Genomic DNA, 18,610 nt, shown 5'->3' on the forward strand with positions numbered 1-18,610 from the left:
CTAAAAACCATACACCTTGATTAGTGCTGTGTAAATGAATGAAATCCGAATATTTAAACAATTTTTGCATGTGTTTTTTTTCTGTTCAGGAAGCACAGTTCTAATGTGGTGTCCCAGAAACAACTGTTTGTATGAAACAACACAGAATAAATTCTATTTAATTAAGATCAGTTTCCTGGTTTTATTTCAAAAATTGTTTGTTTTCCACTTTGACTTTATTATAAAGCTCTTTCTTATGCATGTTCTAAATTTAAAGTTTGTGGCAATAAAACTCCTTGAAAATAAGGCTAATGAGCCAAAATAATAAAAAATGTAAAATTACAATTTTACTTTCAGGTTAGATTGTGCATCATCTGCAACATCTATCAGTTTGAATACATCATTGCAGTGTAATGCAATAAACATAAACTACAGATTTAATTTTGTCACTACCACTATGAAGTTGAAAAAAACCCAAAAAAGAATTAGTGTGAAATACACCGTAGAAAAAATGATACTTCTGTTTGATTAAATGATTTAACAATAATATTGACACTCGTGGACCTCCATACACACAGGGTTTGAACAGTGCTTAAATAAATAACACTGATTCATGCAGGATATGTCTGCTTTTACTGCACTTCATGTCATACCAGTTTTTTTTTTGTCTGAAATGAACCTGAGGTCATAACTGTGCTGTTGATCAGCCTGGGAACTGCCTGAGGTGAAGAGTAAAAACAGGCAACGGAAGCATGACAAAACAAAGTTCGGAACATTGTGTTATTCCCTTCATATATGTGTCCTGACACATGCCGAAACGAAACAGAGCTGTGAAGTCATCGCCCAGGTGCTGATTCCAGCACAAAAAAAGGGCTATTTCTGCCTCCGGCAGGTTTAAAACAATGAGGGGTCCCACGGTTCATCTCAAAGTGAGTAACTTCTGATTGTGCAGACAACACAGGTTGTGGACAGTTAAGTTCCATTTTTGAGATACACCAATCTTTGTATCGATCATTTTGTCTCACTGACTGTCCATACTTTAAATCTACTGCATCTATTCTATCCATTTTTCTAAACTGTTGCTCTAAAGGTAAAAAATGTGATTCCTTTTCTACTCCCCAAAGGATGAACCCTCTGTTATTGACCCTACGACCTCTCCTCTTATGCCATCTTCAGCACAAACAAATAATCTGTTAGACTCTAGAAATAAACTAGAGGATCAATGGCATACTGGTATATACAAGAAAACAGGTACTAAGCAGATATTGTTCAATTTTATTTATTTATAATTTGACAGTTTCCATCCTCCCGGGATTGTGCTGGACTGGTCTCATCGACCCCAAAGCTATCACCTGCTCCGTCAAACAGTTGTGGCAACGGGTGACAAAGCTGCAGCACTGTTCACATCCGCTCTTTCTATTACATATAAGAGAGGTTGTTCTACACCAAACAGAGTTTTAGCACGACTGGCCTCATGCAGTGCTGCTGCAGCTTTGTATATAGCAAGTAAAGCATTGTACCAAGTTGCAGCAAAGGTGCACAAAGCTGTATCACTGGTCCAATCGAATGCTGTGACTTTGAGCAAAGCATCTGCAGCACTGTACAAATCAACAGCCACATTGAGCACAGCTGAAGCACTGGAGTCATCCTCTAGAGCTGTAGCGTTGAGGGCAGCCACTGCAGTGTCAAGCATAGCATCAGCACCGGCCTGGTGCAGTTCTACTGCTGAGTTATACAGAGCATCTGCAGCTTCAGAAACTTTGCACACAGCTGTAGCACTGGTCTCTTCCATTGGCGCTGTATCACAGGAAAAAATAGAGGCGGGGCAGGTCCTTTTCAGTTCTGCTACAGCCTTATTCATAGCGCGTGCAGCGTTATTGAAAGCCGTAGCAACTTGGGACACAGCTGCAGGCTCTGACTCTGAAGTAGCCAATGGACTGGCCTCTGCCTCTTCAACATTAGTTTCCCATTCAGGCAGTTCAGTGGTTAGCATGGGTGCTGCTACATTTTTCTCTCCAGGTGGGAGGAAATGGTCAAACAGACTCTTCACAGTTTTAGTCACTGCGGTGCCTACAATGACACCAAGGGTCAGGAAGGGCATGTTGCTGGGTTTTGTTCCTTTCTGAATATGTGTGGATCAGAATGAAGAAACAATCTGCTTCTCTTGTTTTGTGCCTCTGCTAATGAGCCTAATGACCATACAATGTCAAAGGTAAAGTATCATGTATCAAAGGCATGAATGGTCAAGGGCATGAAAGGATCAATGGCATGGAGGATCAATGGCATGGTGATGTAATTTCCCCCCCTCCCCCCCAAAGTGCTTAAACATAATGTATGTTGTTATATGTTGCTATACAAATGCATTGAATTGATTGACTCCTGTGCTTTTCTGCAGTGAGTCAGGACTGTCACAGAGGATTCTTGTGCAGCGCGGTGCAATGTAACAAAGCACATGCATTCATATACAGTATGCCAGAGAGAAGAGGGAGGCAGAGGGAACCAGTTGGTGATCACAGCAGGCCAGGAAGAGTAGTGATGTTAATCTAACTGGTGTGAATAGTAACAATAATGATAATACATGTAATGCATATGGTCCTTTTCACAGCATGAAATGCAGCTCAAGGTTTTTAAGATAAAACAGAACAGAAGCTTAAAAACAGAACAAATTGAACCATGAAACCAAATCATTCCAGAAAAGAAAACGAGAATGACGCTAGAGCTTTTTCTTATATCACATAAATTTTAAATATAAATAAAAAATATAAAGTCTCTTAAAGACAAGCCCTCAAATGTGGCCCCCCTCTGAGGTTTCTACTTTAATATGTTTTTTGGTAGTTTTTATTCACTCTTGTTGAGGGTCAAGGACAGAGGATGAGACAATTTGTGATCTTTAGATATGGGCTCTACAAATACAATTTGATTATTTATTTATTTATTTTTGGCTCTTTCCTTCCACTCTGACCTACACATAGCTTACTCAATATTTTTAAGCATTGCTTCTCATGGCCAGGACATTTTTTTGAGTTGAACTAATCACTAGCATCAATTGCTACCATGCAGTTTTGCTCTGTATTTTCCTTCACCTCTGTCATTTTTATCAGCACTAAACATGCCAGGGTGAGAAGTGTTACGTACATACCTACTACTGAAAATGCATCCAGGATGATGCAGAGACTATCTCAGACCAAATTCAGAGATCATTAGAGGAATTTCTCCCCAGGCATTGGATTCCACAGTAAACTCATTGAAAAAATGTCTCAGTTTAAATAGGATTTGCAGAATTTCTCTTTTGGGGTGAAATATAATACTGTGCTTAAAAACTTGATTTTACCCAGAGATCAAGATTGGAACAAAAGTTAAGAGCATAATACTGTGTTCTTCTGCATAGATTTCATTTATTTTTAACAACCAATATGTTTGAGGTGTGAATTAAAAGTTTGTTTGCTCCCCTGATCACATCACCCCTGTTCTCCAGAATCTCCACTTGCTCCCCATCCCACAACGTAACCAATAAAAAGTCCTTCTCCTCACTCATAAAGCCCTCCATAACCAGGCCCCCTCCTACCTCACCGACCTGCTCCACCACCACACATCATCCTGTCAGCTCCACTCCACTGATACTAACCTCCTGTCTCATCCACTAAGGACCAAGCACCAGACCTGGTGGGACAGAGCCTTCTCCATAGCTGCCCCTCCCTCTTGAACTCTCTCCCCAAACACATCAGAGACTGCACCAATCTTACAATGTTCAAATCACAAATCACAACTCACCGTTTCATTACATTACATTAATTTTATCTAGCTGATGCTTGTATCCAAAGCAACTTACAATAAGTGCATCAACCATGAGGGTTTCAGAACTGCTTTTAATGTGTGCTGTATGTTGTGTGTTCTATTTTTATGTTTGTTAAGTGTCTCTTCGAAAAGCACTGTATAAATGAATTGTATTATTATTACTAGAAAATCTCTTCTGCTGAGACATTTTGAATGGGTGCCTTGTGAGCGATCGCTGCTGCCGCTCCACGCAGAGAGGCACATTTTCAGCATTTAGAAAAGCTGCATTTTGATAACATGATCCAGTTTGGTGACAGAGAGAGAGAGAAAACTGTAGCAGTTTAAGAGGAAGGAGATAGACCCTGAGAGAGAGAGAGAGAGAGAGAGACGGTGAGAGCGAAAGACATTTCCAAAAGCTGCTTGATTTTAATGTCATGCATGATCCTGGTCCGTGACAGAGAGACTTGACCAATTTCAGAGAGACAGAGAGAAACCATGTTGTATATTTTCAAAATATAGGCTCTTTACAAACTTCCTGGTAACATCCTGGTACTATGGGGGGGGGGCTTATTTTCAAAATATAGGCTCTCACACAATGCAGGTGCTTTAACCACTGGACTAAAGCAGAGCATGATGAAAAATTTACATCAGTAAATACAAAGAGGAGTTTCTTCCTCTGTGTGTGTATGGGGATGCTATGGATACTCACTGATTAGATTAGGAACACCCGTATCCCCCTCTTTTTAGAGAAATGAAGAAGCTCCAGACCACCCCTCAAACAAATGCTTCTAACTCAAAATCTGTAAGTCCTATCTGACAAATAAACACATTGTGAGAATCCCAAGACTTTGGCCGACGTACACATATGTGTGTTTTTTTATTGGTGAGAGTTAAGAAATGAGACCAGGGGAATTTTTTTTCTGTTTTTCATCTTTAAAAAAAAAATTAACATGGCAGTCAATGGAGATATGAAAATGGAAAACTAATAATATTCTAATAATATAGGTGCCAATGCATTGCATGGGGCGAAGCGTTCATGTTCACGTGCCTGCAATTTTAAGTGCAGCCTCTAGGGGACACTATCAGCATCATACACACCTCCTTCTGAGGTGCTGAGTGTGACTTCAGGTAAAAACAATGTCATGTGTAACAGGTGTGAATCAGGTGCAACAATAAGCCTGAACTCGTCCTGAGTTCCTGTCCGCTCCACTGGATGAGTCAGGCTGTTTTCTGATGAATGATGAGAAACCAACCTGCAGTGGGGAGGAGGGGGTGTGATGAAAATACTCATCAGCTCCATCAATGGCCCTTCTGTGTTAGTGAGCACTCCTGTGTGTCTTTCTTTGTGGAGGCTGGGGTGATGACATTTTTGGACATTTGGGACATTTGGTCAAGTCTAAGGAGAGCTATGGGTTTCAAAGTCCAACTGTTGTCTAGTTTTTACTGTCAAAAGATTGGTATCTGGTAAATGGAAGGTCTTGTGGGAAATGTTCCCTTTTGTTTCAGTCCTGAGCAGTGGAATGACAAAAAAAAGTAAACTGTGTCCATGGCCATGATCATCATCATCATCTTGTGTGTGTGTGTGTGTGTGTGTGTGTGTGTGTGTGTGTTTGTGTGTGTGTGTGATCTGACCTCCACAGCGTGGGCATACTGCTCTAGCTTGTCGTCAATCTTGGACATCAGCATGAGAGGCTGCGTCTTCTTAAAGCTGTTACTGATTCAAACAAAACAACAAATGCAACCGGTTAAACGCAGATCTGAAATCAGATAAGTCATGATTGTCATCATCTACTGTTGATTTTCTTACCCTCAGAAAACCTCACCCCCCCTCAAATTAAATGATTCTGAAGTGGCAAAACTCCTCTCCAAACTGAGAGAAGATATATTCCATCAAATAACAACATATTGGTAATATAACACTTCCCCTTAATACAGCCTGAGATATTTGATATCTTTGGAAACTTTCTAAACCCCTGGAGAATTAAAAAGAAAAATAATCTTTATAAGTAGAAATAGAAATGTTTTAAATGTATCAATATGAGTAAATTGTTGATTGAATGATTGCACAATGTAATGATAAAGAATCACATAGATTCCCTATAATCCTTGCTCTCACAGATGTCTGGTGAAATGTGATCAGACCCTTAAAATGCATGCAATATGCTCATGTGAAGAACAGGTGCATGGAGAGGGCTGGTTAAGAGACTGACAGGGATGATAAACTTTTCACGGATGTATTTACAGTCTGCTGGTGCACCCACACAGCGGATTTGTTGCAGTAGTTCCAATGGCTGAGCCAACTACATAGAGATCTGCAAGCTCAGTTAACTTCCTTTCTACTAAACAGGGTCTGTTATCACTTTCTGTGGCTCTCAGACTTAGGTCTTTGGCATTCCAGTTGTCCTTTATGTTTCAGGCATCTCCAAAACAACAATGTTGTGATGAAAGAAAAGGAAGCCAGTGCTTCCATTCGTTGCTCTCTGCCTCCTTGATACATTTAAGCTTCAATCACAACCACAAAAGTTTTAAGACCAGCACATGTGGAGTCCTGATGCTGACTCAAATCTGGGTTTGTTGGTGAATAATGAAGGTTTGTCTGAGATGGTTTTGTCTTATTCTCTGCAGATTCAGGAGGGTTTCATTCGTTTATATATTGTCCAAACTCAACCTCCACAGTCACCTTCCATAAACAACAAACCCTCCTCCCTCACGTTTCTTTTTTTATTTCACAGCTCCAGATAGCAGTTGTGTCGCTGGATGAGGTCATTTCTCCATATTGGGGGAGGAACCTCATTCATCAACTGACTCATTTGCTTCAACACGTCTGAGGCACTGTTGCTGATCCAACATGCTTGCATTGACACATTTCCAATAGTTTTTATGAGCTGCATCTTCACGACCGAAAGGTGTGACTCAGGTTTGAGTTTTACCAACAGCAATGAGAGGGGACGTTTCTGTACATCAATCAATCAATCTGTCCACTAGCAAGAATTTTGAAAAATAAATATAGAATACAGAATGTTTGGGTCAGTAGCCAGAAATTAACTTTTTGTGGGTCAGGCAATGACACCAAAGCTTCTGATCAATCTGGGAAAATGGGTTTTGGTGGACCAAAAACAGAGCTAAAAAAGAGAGAGAGACATGACAGAAGGGAGGTGGAATAGCTTCTGAACTCAAATATCACTCAAGGTTTTGCTGCAGGAGAGCAGAAGAATGGCAGCAGAGGAAAACGTGTGGATCAATGAGATGAGATTGTTCCTCAAATTAACAAATGTTCCCTGTCACCAAGCTTCTTATCACATTCTTACATTCATGGTTTTCCTATTTTAAATTCTTTCATTTTCCTGGTTTAAAACTATGAGGGGGTCCCATGTTTCAAGGGTTATTCTGCAGTGGTTTAAAAGCAGAGCCACCAACTGCTTCAATGAACCTAATAGTCACATATCAATAGTGGATGGCATTGGAAGTGGTTGTTTCTGCTGCCATCAATCTGCAATGTCTGCAGCTCTTACTGCCCCAAGAAACTTGTATCATTCAGCTCATTGCTCAGAAGCACTAACACTGCTGGAGTCAAAGGTTCATCATGCCCCTTCTGAAAATTCCCCCTGTTCCTGGTACAGACTTTTTAAGATAAAAGTATCCACACGGAGGTTTCACTCCTGCCGCGAGCTGCTCAGGGCTGATAACTAGCTGCTGCAGACTGCCTGGAGCCGCCATACTTCACCCACCAGCAGAGAAAATACAGCTTCCTGCATCTGGACGGAGTTTAGCCGACACATAAATCATGGCAGAGAAAGGTGATGCAATGAGAGAGGTGGAGAGGTCACCTCTGACCCTCTTCATCAGTGTTTATCTTCGTACAGAGGATGGTTAACCAGCACACCAGCTGCTCTGCACGAACACTTAAATTTCACTTTCTCTGCCGAAGGAAGTTTTGAACTCCTGGTCCAGGAGGACATTTTGGAACAGATCTATGCATCTGATATCTATATGGCTCATCCTTTAAGGGTTGTGGGGGAGCTGGAGCCATTCCCAGCTGAGATTGGGAGACAAGCTGGCTTCACCCTGGACAGGTCGCCAGCTCATCATGCCCACAGAGACAAAACAGCAGGAACCCTCTTGCTGTCAGGTGTGAACCACTTTTTATTTCAAATAGTTGACAAGTTTCCAAAGATACAAAATATAGTGACCTGATTTTTGAGGAAAATGTTTCTAAACTGAGGCACAAAACATCCAGAATATTTCAGTTTGATGGAACAGTTTGGAAATGATTACTGATACATGTAAACTCGATCAGGGTAGTCACCTTTTCTTCAGTGAGCGGTTCAGGGACTCTGTTCTCTCTGTGATCTGAAAAAGCAGAAGAAGTTGAGTTAAGAAGTTGGTTATTTTTCTGAGAATAGATTTCTCTTTGCCGCTGTCTTGGTTCTGAAGTGTGTCTACAGCAGCTCGGCTCTTCGTCGTCCACAGACCACCTCAGAGCCGTCCAATACAAACAGTGCCAGGACTGCTGGCCTTAATCAAACCATACTAATCATCAGAGCAGCTTCTCTGATGGCACGAGCAAAGGATGATGGGAATGTGCTTTCTAGCCCCTATGACCCATATGAAAAACAAGACAGTGATCTGTATTGTGTATTTTTATAATCATAATGAATTTCCTTGTGTGATGTCAGGCTTAATGTTGACTGAATGTTACACTTTCATGAAATTACTTCAGTAAAATTATCATTATTATTTCATAGAAACAATTTGATGAAAGTACATGCATGGCTGTCATGTTTTGCATTATAACATTGTCTATTCTTCTTTCCTCCTCCGTTTATCATCTGACGAGCCCTCACATTTATCTGCTGACCTCCACAGGGCGGTAGCTACTGGACTTAGACTTAAAAATAAGATTTTTTCAGAAAAATATTTAAAACTAGCTCCAGCAGTAAAATGCTGCTGAAGAATAGATGAATAAATACTTGAGGTAAAGTTATCTATTATTTTCTCTTTTTTAACTTAAGTGGAATTAAGTGTGATTACACTGAAGTAAAGGATGTGAATATTTCTCTTCATTACTGCCTGAACCCATGATATGTCCATGGTGACCTGACCCCTGCATCTTTCCGATCACAATCTGGCCTGAAGCTGTGTAGGACCCTCCAGTGCTAAGGATATTTAACTTCTTTAGGTTGAGCCGCTCTTTATAGCAGCCTGTGATTATCACATGGTCTAGACGCTGCATTTCACTGCTTTTCATTTTCTCTGTGGTCAGCAGAGGACGGATGTTAAGGATCAGTGTTTTCTATGACCTTAGGGGTCAAACATCAAAGCCAGGATCATCACACACACACACACACACACCAAACCCCTGTGCTATGAATAATCAAACATTGTAATGGTGCCTTTGACCCTGTTAATTGTACCATCATCACTGCGTCTCTATGTTGTTACTCTATGTTGGTACTTAACGTTTTGTGTTACGTTGCACTGGTTTGCATAGTTTGAATCTGAAGGAAGAGTTTTGGTTGTAAATTTCTGTTTCATATGGTACTAGAATTATCATGATGTGGTTGTATCCCACCCAGTGCAAAAAATGTAGTTAGGCTAGTTTAGGCTAGCTTTAATTTTAGTTAGTTTAGTTCAGGCTAGTTCATTTTTCTTCAAGACAGACTTGAGGTATCATGTCCAATCCAAAAACATGTTTTTTTGAGGCCACTGTGGCATAACACTTTAACTCCTGAATAGCACAGTCTGTAAATGTTCAGTTCAGATAGAAAAAAAGCAAAACTGCCAAGAGAAGGTGCAGAGGTGCAGAACACACATGCAGTGTCATGCACACACACATTTTCATCAACACCACTGATATCCACATACACAGCCCCTGAAGTACTGAAACATATTTCACTCCTAAATCGTTTGAGCACCACCAGATAAATAAAATGCTTCAAGGGCTTTGTAGAAGAAATCAGTTTGGAGAAAACAACAGGAACATGACATCGTTGTGTACAGTGGAGTCTTTTCACAAATACACATTTTAACCATCAGTGAATTATATGACAACAACCACAACACAACATGCTCTTTTTGGTGCATTTATGTCAAACTGTCTTATCAAACACAATCACAGACACACACACACTCATGGGACTTACAAGCTGAGGCTGAAGCCATCGGCTGTGAAGATAACACAAGTATTTGTCATTGGATGTTTGAACATATTATTTGGTTGAAGTAACTTAATGGATCACCAAGATTGAAGGACAATCCACCCCCACAAAAAATACAATAAAACCGTTCTTTCTCTCTTTCCTTCTTTTCGAAAGTGACTGCTGCTGCCTTCCCATCCACATGGTGAAGTTATCAGCTGCAGCTCGACCAGAGCAGCTGCAACTGAATTCATGTTTAAACTTCTTCCTTAGCGTCTCTTTCTAACCTCAATAGTTTTCATTCTGTCTCTTAGTGTTCACACTGCGAGCAACCACTTCTGTTATGCTATTCATCATCTTCGCTGCCACGTCGTGGCCACTAAATCTCCCTGAGGAGAAAATTAGAGCTCAAAGAGAACAACATGTGTGAACCACATCTGTGTTTGCATAACATACTCTCTTGTTCCCACAGTCTAGTTCCGCAATAAGTACCACCATATTTTGGTTGAAGAATGTGGGATTGTAGATAAGCATTACACTTTAAATAAATAAATGAATTGCATGTTCAACACTTTGTTTCCAACCACATAAATATAACAGGAACTTTTTTGCCTTGCTCAGACTCAGTCAGAACACAGTGGCTCATCGAAGGTGAATATGAACGCTGTCGTAAAATAAAAGTCTGGAAAATATTTATGTTGAAGCACTTGGTGTTGTTTACCTTGTGTGTGGGAGCTTTTGGACTGAAGGGACTGAACATCTCGTCCCCGTCCACGCTGGACGTGCTCAGGCTCTTCATCCTCTCTGCTGCCTCCATCCTCCTCCTCTCGATGTCTTCCTTCATCCGTCTACGCTCCTCCTGGAGGCAGGGCACAAACACTGTTCAGCTCCATATTTTCTACATAAGCCTGTTGAGCTGCTGGATGTTCCACTGCCTTCCCTAACTGGTCAGTAACTTTGTCTTTTCTGTCATAAAACCAGAAATATGAATGAAAGAGGCTAAATAGTAAACACACACACAAAAAGTAAGGGTTGGGTGCTCTTAATAGCAGCTTTAAACTATCCAGATTTTTTTTTGGTCAATCAAACTCTTCAGCCCTTCCTCCAAACTAAAGATTTGGGTATTTTTCTTTAACAGGCCACCGTGGCTCATAAACACTACTTTCTCCAGTTGAGCAGCCAGGATTTCTTATGAGTCTGTTTTATTTTTCAGCTAAAAAAAACTGTTGGATGTGGCTTTGCAAATCCTGCGAGTCTCTGTTGCAGTCGTACGAATATCAGAATTATCCTATGTCAACTTTTTCACATATCAAGCTTTCACTGTGGCAGCTCACCTCCTCTTTAGCCAGCCGTTGCCGCTCCTCCTCCAGCCTCCGGTGCTCCTCTTCTTCCCGGACTCGGCGTCTCTCCTCCCTCCTCCTCTTTAGCTCCTCCAGCTCCTGCTCGGCCTCGGTCTGTCTGTGTCTCAGCTGCTCCAGCTCCTGGCTCTCCTTTGCCTGGAGGCTCCGTCGGATCTTCTCCAGGCGCTGCTCCGTCTCCAGGATGGCCTCCGCCTCCTCCGGCTCTGTAGCTCTGCTGCGCACAACAGGAAGGTTTTACATGTGGAAAACTTTCATCTATGCCCCTAGACCTGGACCGTCCCCAACACTGTTCATTCAGACACTTTGGGTCTTTCTAAAAGCTAAAACTGAATGTGCAAACATAATCTTCTCCTATCCTGGATGATAAAAGTGATCATTTACCATTTAAAACAAAGTAAGATACTCAATAACAATAAATACATATTAATACCTGGTGGATCTTTTTGTCTTGCTGTTGATGTGTGACACTTCCTCATTGGTTGCGTCTCCATTGGCGGTGCTGTGTTTCGGCTCTTGTTGAAGGAAAACCTTCGATGTGTAGGAGACTTTAACTTCTTTTCTTTTCTCCACCTGCACATTAAAGGTTAAAACAGGTCTCTCTCAAATTACTTTACATTTGAATTGGACCTTGAACTCTGAAAAGCTTGAATATAACTTGGATTTGAAACATGAGTCTGATTTCCTAGACTGATTGAAAAACTTAAAACAGCTCAGTTGTTTGGGGAGGAAACCTTACTTCTGTTTTTGGCCTTTGCACATCCTCCCTTCTCCTGGTCATCACCTCCTCCTTTTTCCTCTTCTCCTCTTCCTCTCTGTCTTTCTCCCTCCTTGCCCTCTCAGCTCGAACAGCCTCCTCCTCCTCACGTTCCTTCCTCCTCTCCACCTCCATCCTGGCCCTTTCCATCTCTTCCTGCTCCTGCTGCTGGAGTCGGCTCGAGGAGGTGGCCGAGGCCTTGGCGGTCTTTACGGATGCCGCTTTGTTTATCGTGTTCTCCTCCTCGTCCTCCTGGCCTCCCTGGCTGAGCTCCTGCAGGCGCTGCTGCCTCCGCAGCTCTCTGCGCTGAGTCCAGTCGCTGAAGCCTTCGTCCTCCTCCAGAGAGGGAGAGCTGGTGGGCTTGAAGTCGCTATCATACCTGAGGAGAGACGAGACAGGAAAGGACACTTAGCACAACTTGTTGATCCTGTTATAGTGACGTGAAACAGCAGCAGGTGTTTCAAACCGAAATGCAACCCCATCTTAGTTTTTTATATACAGTGTATCATTTAGGAGAATTCAGTACAGTGTGTCAGAACTATGAATATGACAATGATGCAGAGCTAGCATCACAGGACCAAAGTCTTAATCAAATACCAAAATAACACAAATAAAACTTTAAACATAGAGAAATATCAGAGGTCATCAACAACAAATTATAGATCAGTGTGAAAAATAATCGACAAAAAAAAAAGGGTGGAAACTAAATTTGAGGGATTTTGGATATTTTGTCAACTAGTAAATCTACAACATTTACAATTTGAAATATATGGGAGAATGTTCTTATCATCCATGACACATTACAGTCGACATTGCACTTCCTTGGACTGAATACAATTACTTAACCAAAACAATAAAAAAATATATAAATTGTTATTGTCAGAAAAATAATAACTTTCATGTGAATAAATGGAACTTCTCATGGTCTCATTTGTGTCTAGACTTGAAGACTATCCTTCACCTCAGTATGTGGGAATGATACAGTGTTTGATTGTTTTTGCTTTTAGAGATTGAATCCATTGGACGATGATAGATTTTCCAGGATTGTCCTTTTCCGGTATTGTTAAATGCATCATAGAAAAGCTTTTGGGACAGGATCATTATTCCTGAGCTGAGTCAGAGGTGATGCTTGTGCTTCTGACAGGAGATCTGAATTTCACTGCAGGAGCACGTTTCAGTTTCTGTCCGTCAAAAGGCATGAAAGGAATTTTGTAAAAGGGTTCAGTGCTTTGGTAAACAGAGGCTTAGTGTTCATGGAGACCAGCGGCAGGGAAGTGTTCATGTCTGTTGATGGTAATGGTCCATCTACAATAGAGTCTACTCCGTTTACTAAAACAAAAATGTTAATTGGTTGATTAACGAAACAAAATATGCATATGTGTGTGTACATTTTAATAATAATTCAATTTCATATTACCTTGCATTCATTAATACTGATTACATATCTTGTTTCTGTTCTAGAGGCAGAAATTCATGTTTGGTGAAAATATTCATTATGTACAAATGTCAATATTTTTTAGCTCATCAGGGGCATTTTAAGGTTTATGTCTCATCTTTTCCATGTGATGTGAACACCCCAAAAATAATAGTCATGGCAAGGGTGGAGAATTGATAAAACCAAAATATGACAAATTGAAATAAAAACAGGCAATAACTGACATGAACTTTCACCGAAGCTCTTTTAATAACCTTTCCTCCAACAAATCAACTCTTATTCATATAAAAGCTGTGAATAAATAATCATTAATTCACTTCAACAGGTTAGTTATTTAACTTCATGTGCTACATTTGGAATGAAACCTGCTGACAGAGAAAAAGGCTTCATGCATTACAGCAGTTTGCCAAATAATAACCAGATCAGAACCCAATGCTCCACCAAAAAAAGATGGTCCAACATTGACCCTGAAATACTTGAAGCATTGTCGGGTCAGGCTCTGGTAATTGAATTTGAAATTGTGGGTGCATCGGTATTTACAGTGCTGTGGTGTAGACAGAAAACTATTTGATTGATTTGGAGGCTTTGGAGGCTTTTGCCTGCTTCTGTCTGCATGTCAACAAACAGCCACACAGCTGCTGACAGAATACACTGGTGTTAAATCTTTGAACAAAAATGTAAGTATTCAATACTAACTGAGGGATAACTAAGGGTTAATTAAGTGAACTCATCATCCACAATTTTCCAACAATCAGCACTGTGTCTCTGTCTGCTCCCCCTGCTGATTAACAGTAATCAAAGTGTGCTTTGTGTTTCCAGGAGCTGGCAGAAAGGAATTCCCTCAGCATTCCCCACATGATTAAGACGCTCGGCCGGCCAGCAAGCCGACAGGTTCCCCGCTGCATGATGGGAGTCTCTGCCTGATCTCTCAGAAGCTAATCAGCCATAATGAGAGGTCATGTTTCTGTGTCAGCTGTGTGACAATAGAGACAATTTTTGTCTGAATTTTTCATTTGAATTTTACAATTCAGGTACAATTCAAGGTGCACAATGTCAGAAAAAAAAAGAAATTGGCAGACCGCGACAAGCTAGTGTATTTTGTTGTTGTTGGTGGGTTACTGAACTACTGTGCCGTAAACAGAGCAGCTTGTTTGACTGTTAAAGCAAATGTTAGACATCAACAAATGCTTCTCCATGAAGCAATGATTTCAGCCAGAGTTCAAAAGTAGGATCTCTGACTCTGTGTGGCCTGTCATTATCATTTTTATAGCAGGAGGTTGGAAAATCTAGACTTCCAAGTTTTGTGGAACACATGTTGTAGGTTTAAACATATTGTTTGCAGCAACAGAGGGCAGTAATCAGCAATTTATATACTGCAGGGTTTATGTTATTTAAAGACATCATCATTTTTAAAGGATAAAAATAAATAAAATAAAATAAATCTGCTCATATTCTGTATTATTTATCTTGTCCACATAATAAGACCAAAACCAACATTAAATGTGCTACTGATAAACACAAGCCTAATATATATTTTCCCTTTTGCTACACATCTCCCTTGTTGCCCAAAAACGGTTAAAAAACCATTAGTGAGACAGAAGGTATCACAGTATTACAGACTAACATATTCCTGGTCAACCAGTGACCACATGTAGAATCAGATGGATTTAATCAAAACCTTTAAAAACCTCTTGGGCAGAGGAGCGATGTAGTGCCTAGCAATAAATATTCATACCTTGATGTATGACTTTTCAAGTTTAAGAAAATGTTTTTTTTTTTTTTAAACAGCATTATTGCGTCTCAAACAGAAAACTGCATTCAGCTGAGGCAGTGAGGTGACAGAGGAGAAGGTGTTAGAGGTGCAAGCTGTAATCAACAGGCTCAAATTATATGTCAGCTAAGACGCCACAAGCCTTGACACGGTGGTACTTCTCTCTCCTGGGATGCTTTTGCAGTAAACATTCTTTGGAGGTTGTGTAATAAAAAGGCAGCTGTGTGTTTGTCTTCACATCAACAAGTCAGGAGGGGGAGAATTTGTTTGCTGCATTACCCAATAGAAACATTTGTTTTATGTCACCAGGTGTCCCAAAGGTACAAGGCCGTAAACCATGTGATGTCACGGCAGCATGAGGAAAACTGAGGCTGCAGCATGTCCAGCTTTAAGTCTCACAGCTGGGAAACATGACGACACACTTTTAAACATGCACTTATCACCAGAAAAAATACAATCACACACTTAGCAGCATGTACAGGAAGTAATTGGATGTGAGGTGAGTGAATAATGTTCTCTTAATAACTTCCTCAGTTCCCACGATCACATATAGAAGGAATTCAGCCATGTTCGGTTGCATCTGTATCTTAGGGTGAGACCAGGGCCAGACCTTTGAGGCTGGAAAGAGGGGTGTGGTAATGTCCCATGAACTCACATCTTCTCAAACCTACTTATTAAAAGAAACAAAAAAAATCAATTGTAGCCAAACTTAGAAGAAGATCAATGACTTTCACCAAAAAATCGTCTAGTCTGTCAAAAACCCCTCTAAATCTAAAATTCTACCATTAGTGATGACAGAGCTACAGAGCTACAACATGGAGCCAACAGGAAGCTGCTGGGCTCAGTCTACCTAACCAGTACTTTAATGTGGGCACCGTACAACAAATGTGTTCCTCGCTCTCTGGTGTATTTGGGAATATTCCTGTTCTCACCTAGCAACCCAGTCAATAACCGTAGTTACCAAAAGATCTTGATCTTAGACTTCTGTTCTCTTTCTGTCTGTACTTACATCTTCTCCTCTGTCTGCATCTCGTTCTCTGGGGAGAACTCTCCGGGCGTTGAACTACTGCTGCTCCTTCGCAAAGACTCTCGGGTTCTACGACGGCGCTCCCTCTCCACCTCCTCCGCATCCTCGATGCTCCTCTGAGCCGTCAGCCTGTGAAGGAGGTAGAGAAGAGTGTGGTTAGTAAGGAGTGAGGGTGTTTGTTTCTTCCAGGTCAGTACAGACGTAAACCACTACTACTGCCATTACTACAAGGTCAACTTTGGCTGAGGGGTAGACTGGACGTCCTCCAACCAGAAGGCAAATCTGTAATATACTATATACAAATATATATATACACAGAACATTTACTGTGCTTTATCTTTACTGCAGATTTTACATTTAACCTGTGAAAAATATCACTATTCCTGGGTTGAAAAAATATTTATTGATAAGCACATAAAATCGCTCCACTGTCTCCCTGGAGACAATTAGATAGACCAACAATGATCTTCTATTTGTGATGTAGATGGTGGGATAGTGACTCAACATGGTAATACGAGGAGGGTCCAGCTGCAGCCTTGTGAAGCACACCCCCTTTTTCTGAGACCAAACCATTTCTATCTGAATTAGGAAGTTCAGCCTCCTTCAACTCTAAATATATTTGACTGCATCAACAAACACTGTAAGTGCACAAGTTTTTTTCTTCTACACCACACCTTCCACTTTGTATAATAATGGTTGTATCATGTGTGTCAGAAAACATGCAAATAAATGTACAAAGCACAACAAAATATTTTTCCTGGATGACTTGGCCTGCTGCTATTGATCTTCACTATCAATGAACATGAGAGTTTTCTCAGTCAATCATGTTCACAAGATGAACACACACAACTGTATTTGCACTATTGATTATTGATCGACTGGCAGCTGCCCTTAACTATTTGCTGGAACGTGAGCTGATAGGCAGGTGCCGTCACTGACACATGAATGAATGAGCTTTTCAAAGGAAGCAACCGAACCGCAATGCATGACGTCACCTCATTCAAAGTGCATGAAGCCTCCAATGTGTACATGTCAGTGCTGCATTACAGATCATTGTTTGTTTGTTACTTTGCTCAGAGACAAAGAGACAAAAACCAAATAGACAGAAAATCCCTGAAAGCTTGCAAAGGTCCTTTATGACTTTTCCACTGTGGTACCGCCCAACAGATGACTTCTTTCATCGCTGGTGGTCAGGAAACAGTGAAACCTTAAATGAAAAACATTTGTCGAAACAAAAATTTCTGAGTCATCGCCGTGTCTCGGAAAAAAGAGCCTGTAAAGTCGTGAAGAGGTGGAGATCCGGGCCAGAGGAACATCTGCTGGGCCTCAGGGGAGAAACGACACAGGCTGTTTATCTGCAGGATAAACACACGTGCGCTTCACCTCGTGTCAGCATGACATCACTGTATTTATTACAAACACTGCGAATCTTTCTTCATCCACAAGCGACGAGCCAGACGTGAACACGCCCTGATTCATAGCTTCACTGACTGTTTGTAATGCTGGTGCCTCACCTCAGATATGAGTGGTGACATGGCACAGAGCATTGTTTGTGCCATTGAACATCCTACAGCAATTTTTAGGTTGTTTTTTATTCAGATAAATGTCATTTCTGGTTATTACAACTAAGGACTACATCCCCCACCTGTTTCTTCATCTAGCAAAATAAGCTAGCTCTGTGATGTGTAAAAACATCCATTTTTTTAATTGAGACCATTCAAGTGAATCAGAAAGACTTTCATTTCTGTATTTATTTTTTTGTGGCTGTGGTTTGGAGTTTGTGAATCATGTACATATTTTCCACATGGAAACACAGTATCCTGTTGAATATCACTTGCTGCTGTCACTATAAATTAATGTACCTACAAGTATATCACTGTTTTATCTCATCATATTATTACTGTTGTCATTGTTTTGATCATATTCTCTCACAACTCTAACTTCTTACTCAAACTGGCTCTGTGCAGGCAGGTCAATAAGCTCCATGTGGCTGCTCAGGTATTGAGTAACTAGCACTTGGCTTCAGGGTCACTCATATTTCCCTAATGGCTCCTAGCCACCGTCTGTCTACCCACTTTCTCTAATCGAGGGGTGAATGTAGATAGAACTGGCTGTGACCTTTGACCCTCAGCATCATCATGGATCAAGCTTTTGTTTTTGTACCTTCTCAGGTCCAGTTCACACACATTTACAAGCTGCAGTGTCACCCTCTCTCTGACTCCTCGTCTCTCCTGTGTTTTCATCACAGATTTCCATCAGTCGTTAACAGCGAGGAAAATCTGAAGCTCATCTTTGTCTCAGCTCCACTTTGGTTTTTTCCACTTTTGAGAATGATTCAGGGACAAAAAACTATTGACAAATGATAAGATTTA

General features: G+C 40.8%; 1 protein-coding gene and 1 long non-coding RNA gene across 4 annotated transcripts in view; one reads left to right on the forward strand and one right to left on the reverse strand.

Annotated features, from left to right (window-relative positions):
* The window catches only part of lsp1a (lymphocyte specific protein 1 a), a 39,835-nt gene that overhangs the window by 11,069 nt on the left and 10,156 nt on the right, over positions 1–18,610 (reverse strand). Inside the window, exons 2-8 of one of the 3 annotated variants that reach the window (XM_069527948.1) lie at positions 16,221–16,367; positions 11,988–12,384; positions 11,682–11,821; positions 11,225–11,462; positions 10,612–10,749; positions 8,060–8,103; positions 5,386–5,467 (exon numbers count right to left, since the gene is read on the reverse strand). In XM_069527948.1, the coding sequence (XP_069384049.1) occupies positions 5,386–5,467; positions 8,060–8,103; positions 10,612–10,749; positions 11,225–11,462; positions 11,682–11,821; positions 11,988–12,384; positions 16,221–16,367 (1,186 nt within the window). Of the gene's footprint in view, positions 1–5,385; positions 5,468–8,059; positions 8,104–10,611; positions 10,750–11,224; positions 11,466–11,681; positions 11,822–11,987; positions 12,385–16,220; positions 16,368–18,610 lie in introns of all 3 variants that reach the window. The other 2 variants (XM_069527947.1, XM_069527949.1) reach the window with 2 other exon arrangements.
* Positions 7–4,597, forward strand: LOC138410790 (uncharacterized). The gene is made up of 2 exons (XR_011243384.1): positions 7–2,529; positions 3,455–4,597. It is a non-coding gene; the product is annotated as an uncharacterized lncRNA (long non-coding RNA).

The sequence above is a fragment of the Paralichthys olivaceus genome, chromosome 7, assembly GCF_024713975.1.
Source record: "Paralichthys olivaceus isolate ysfri-2021 chromosome 7, ASM2471397v2, whole genome shotgun sequence".
In the NCBI taxonomy this organism is placed as follows: Eukaryota; Metazoa; Chordata; class Actinopteri; order Pleuronectiformes; family Paralichthyidae; genus Paralichthys; species Paralichthys olivaceus.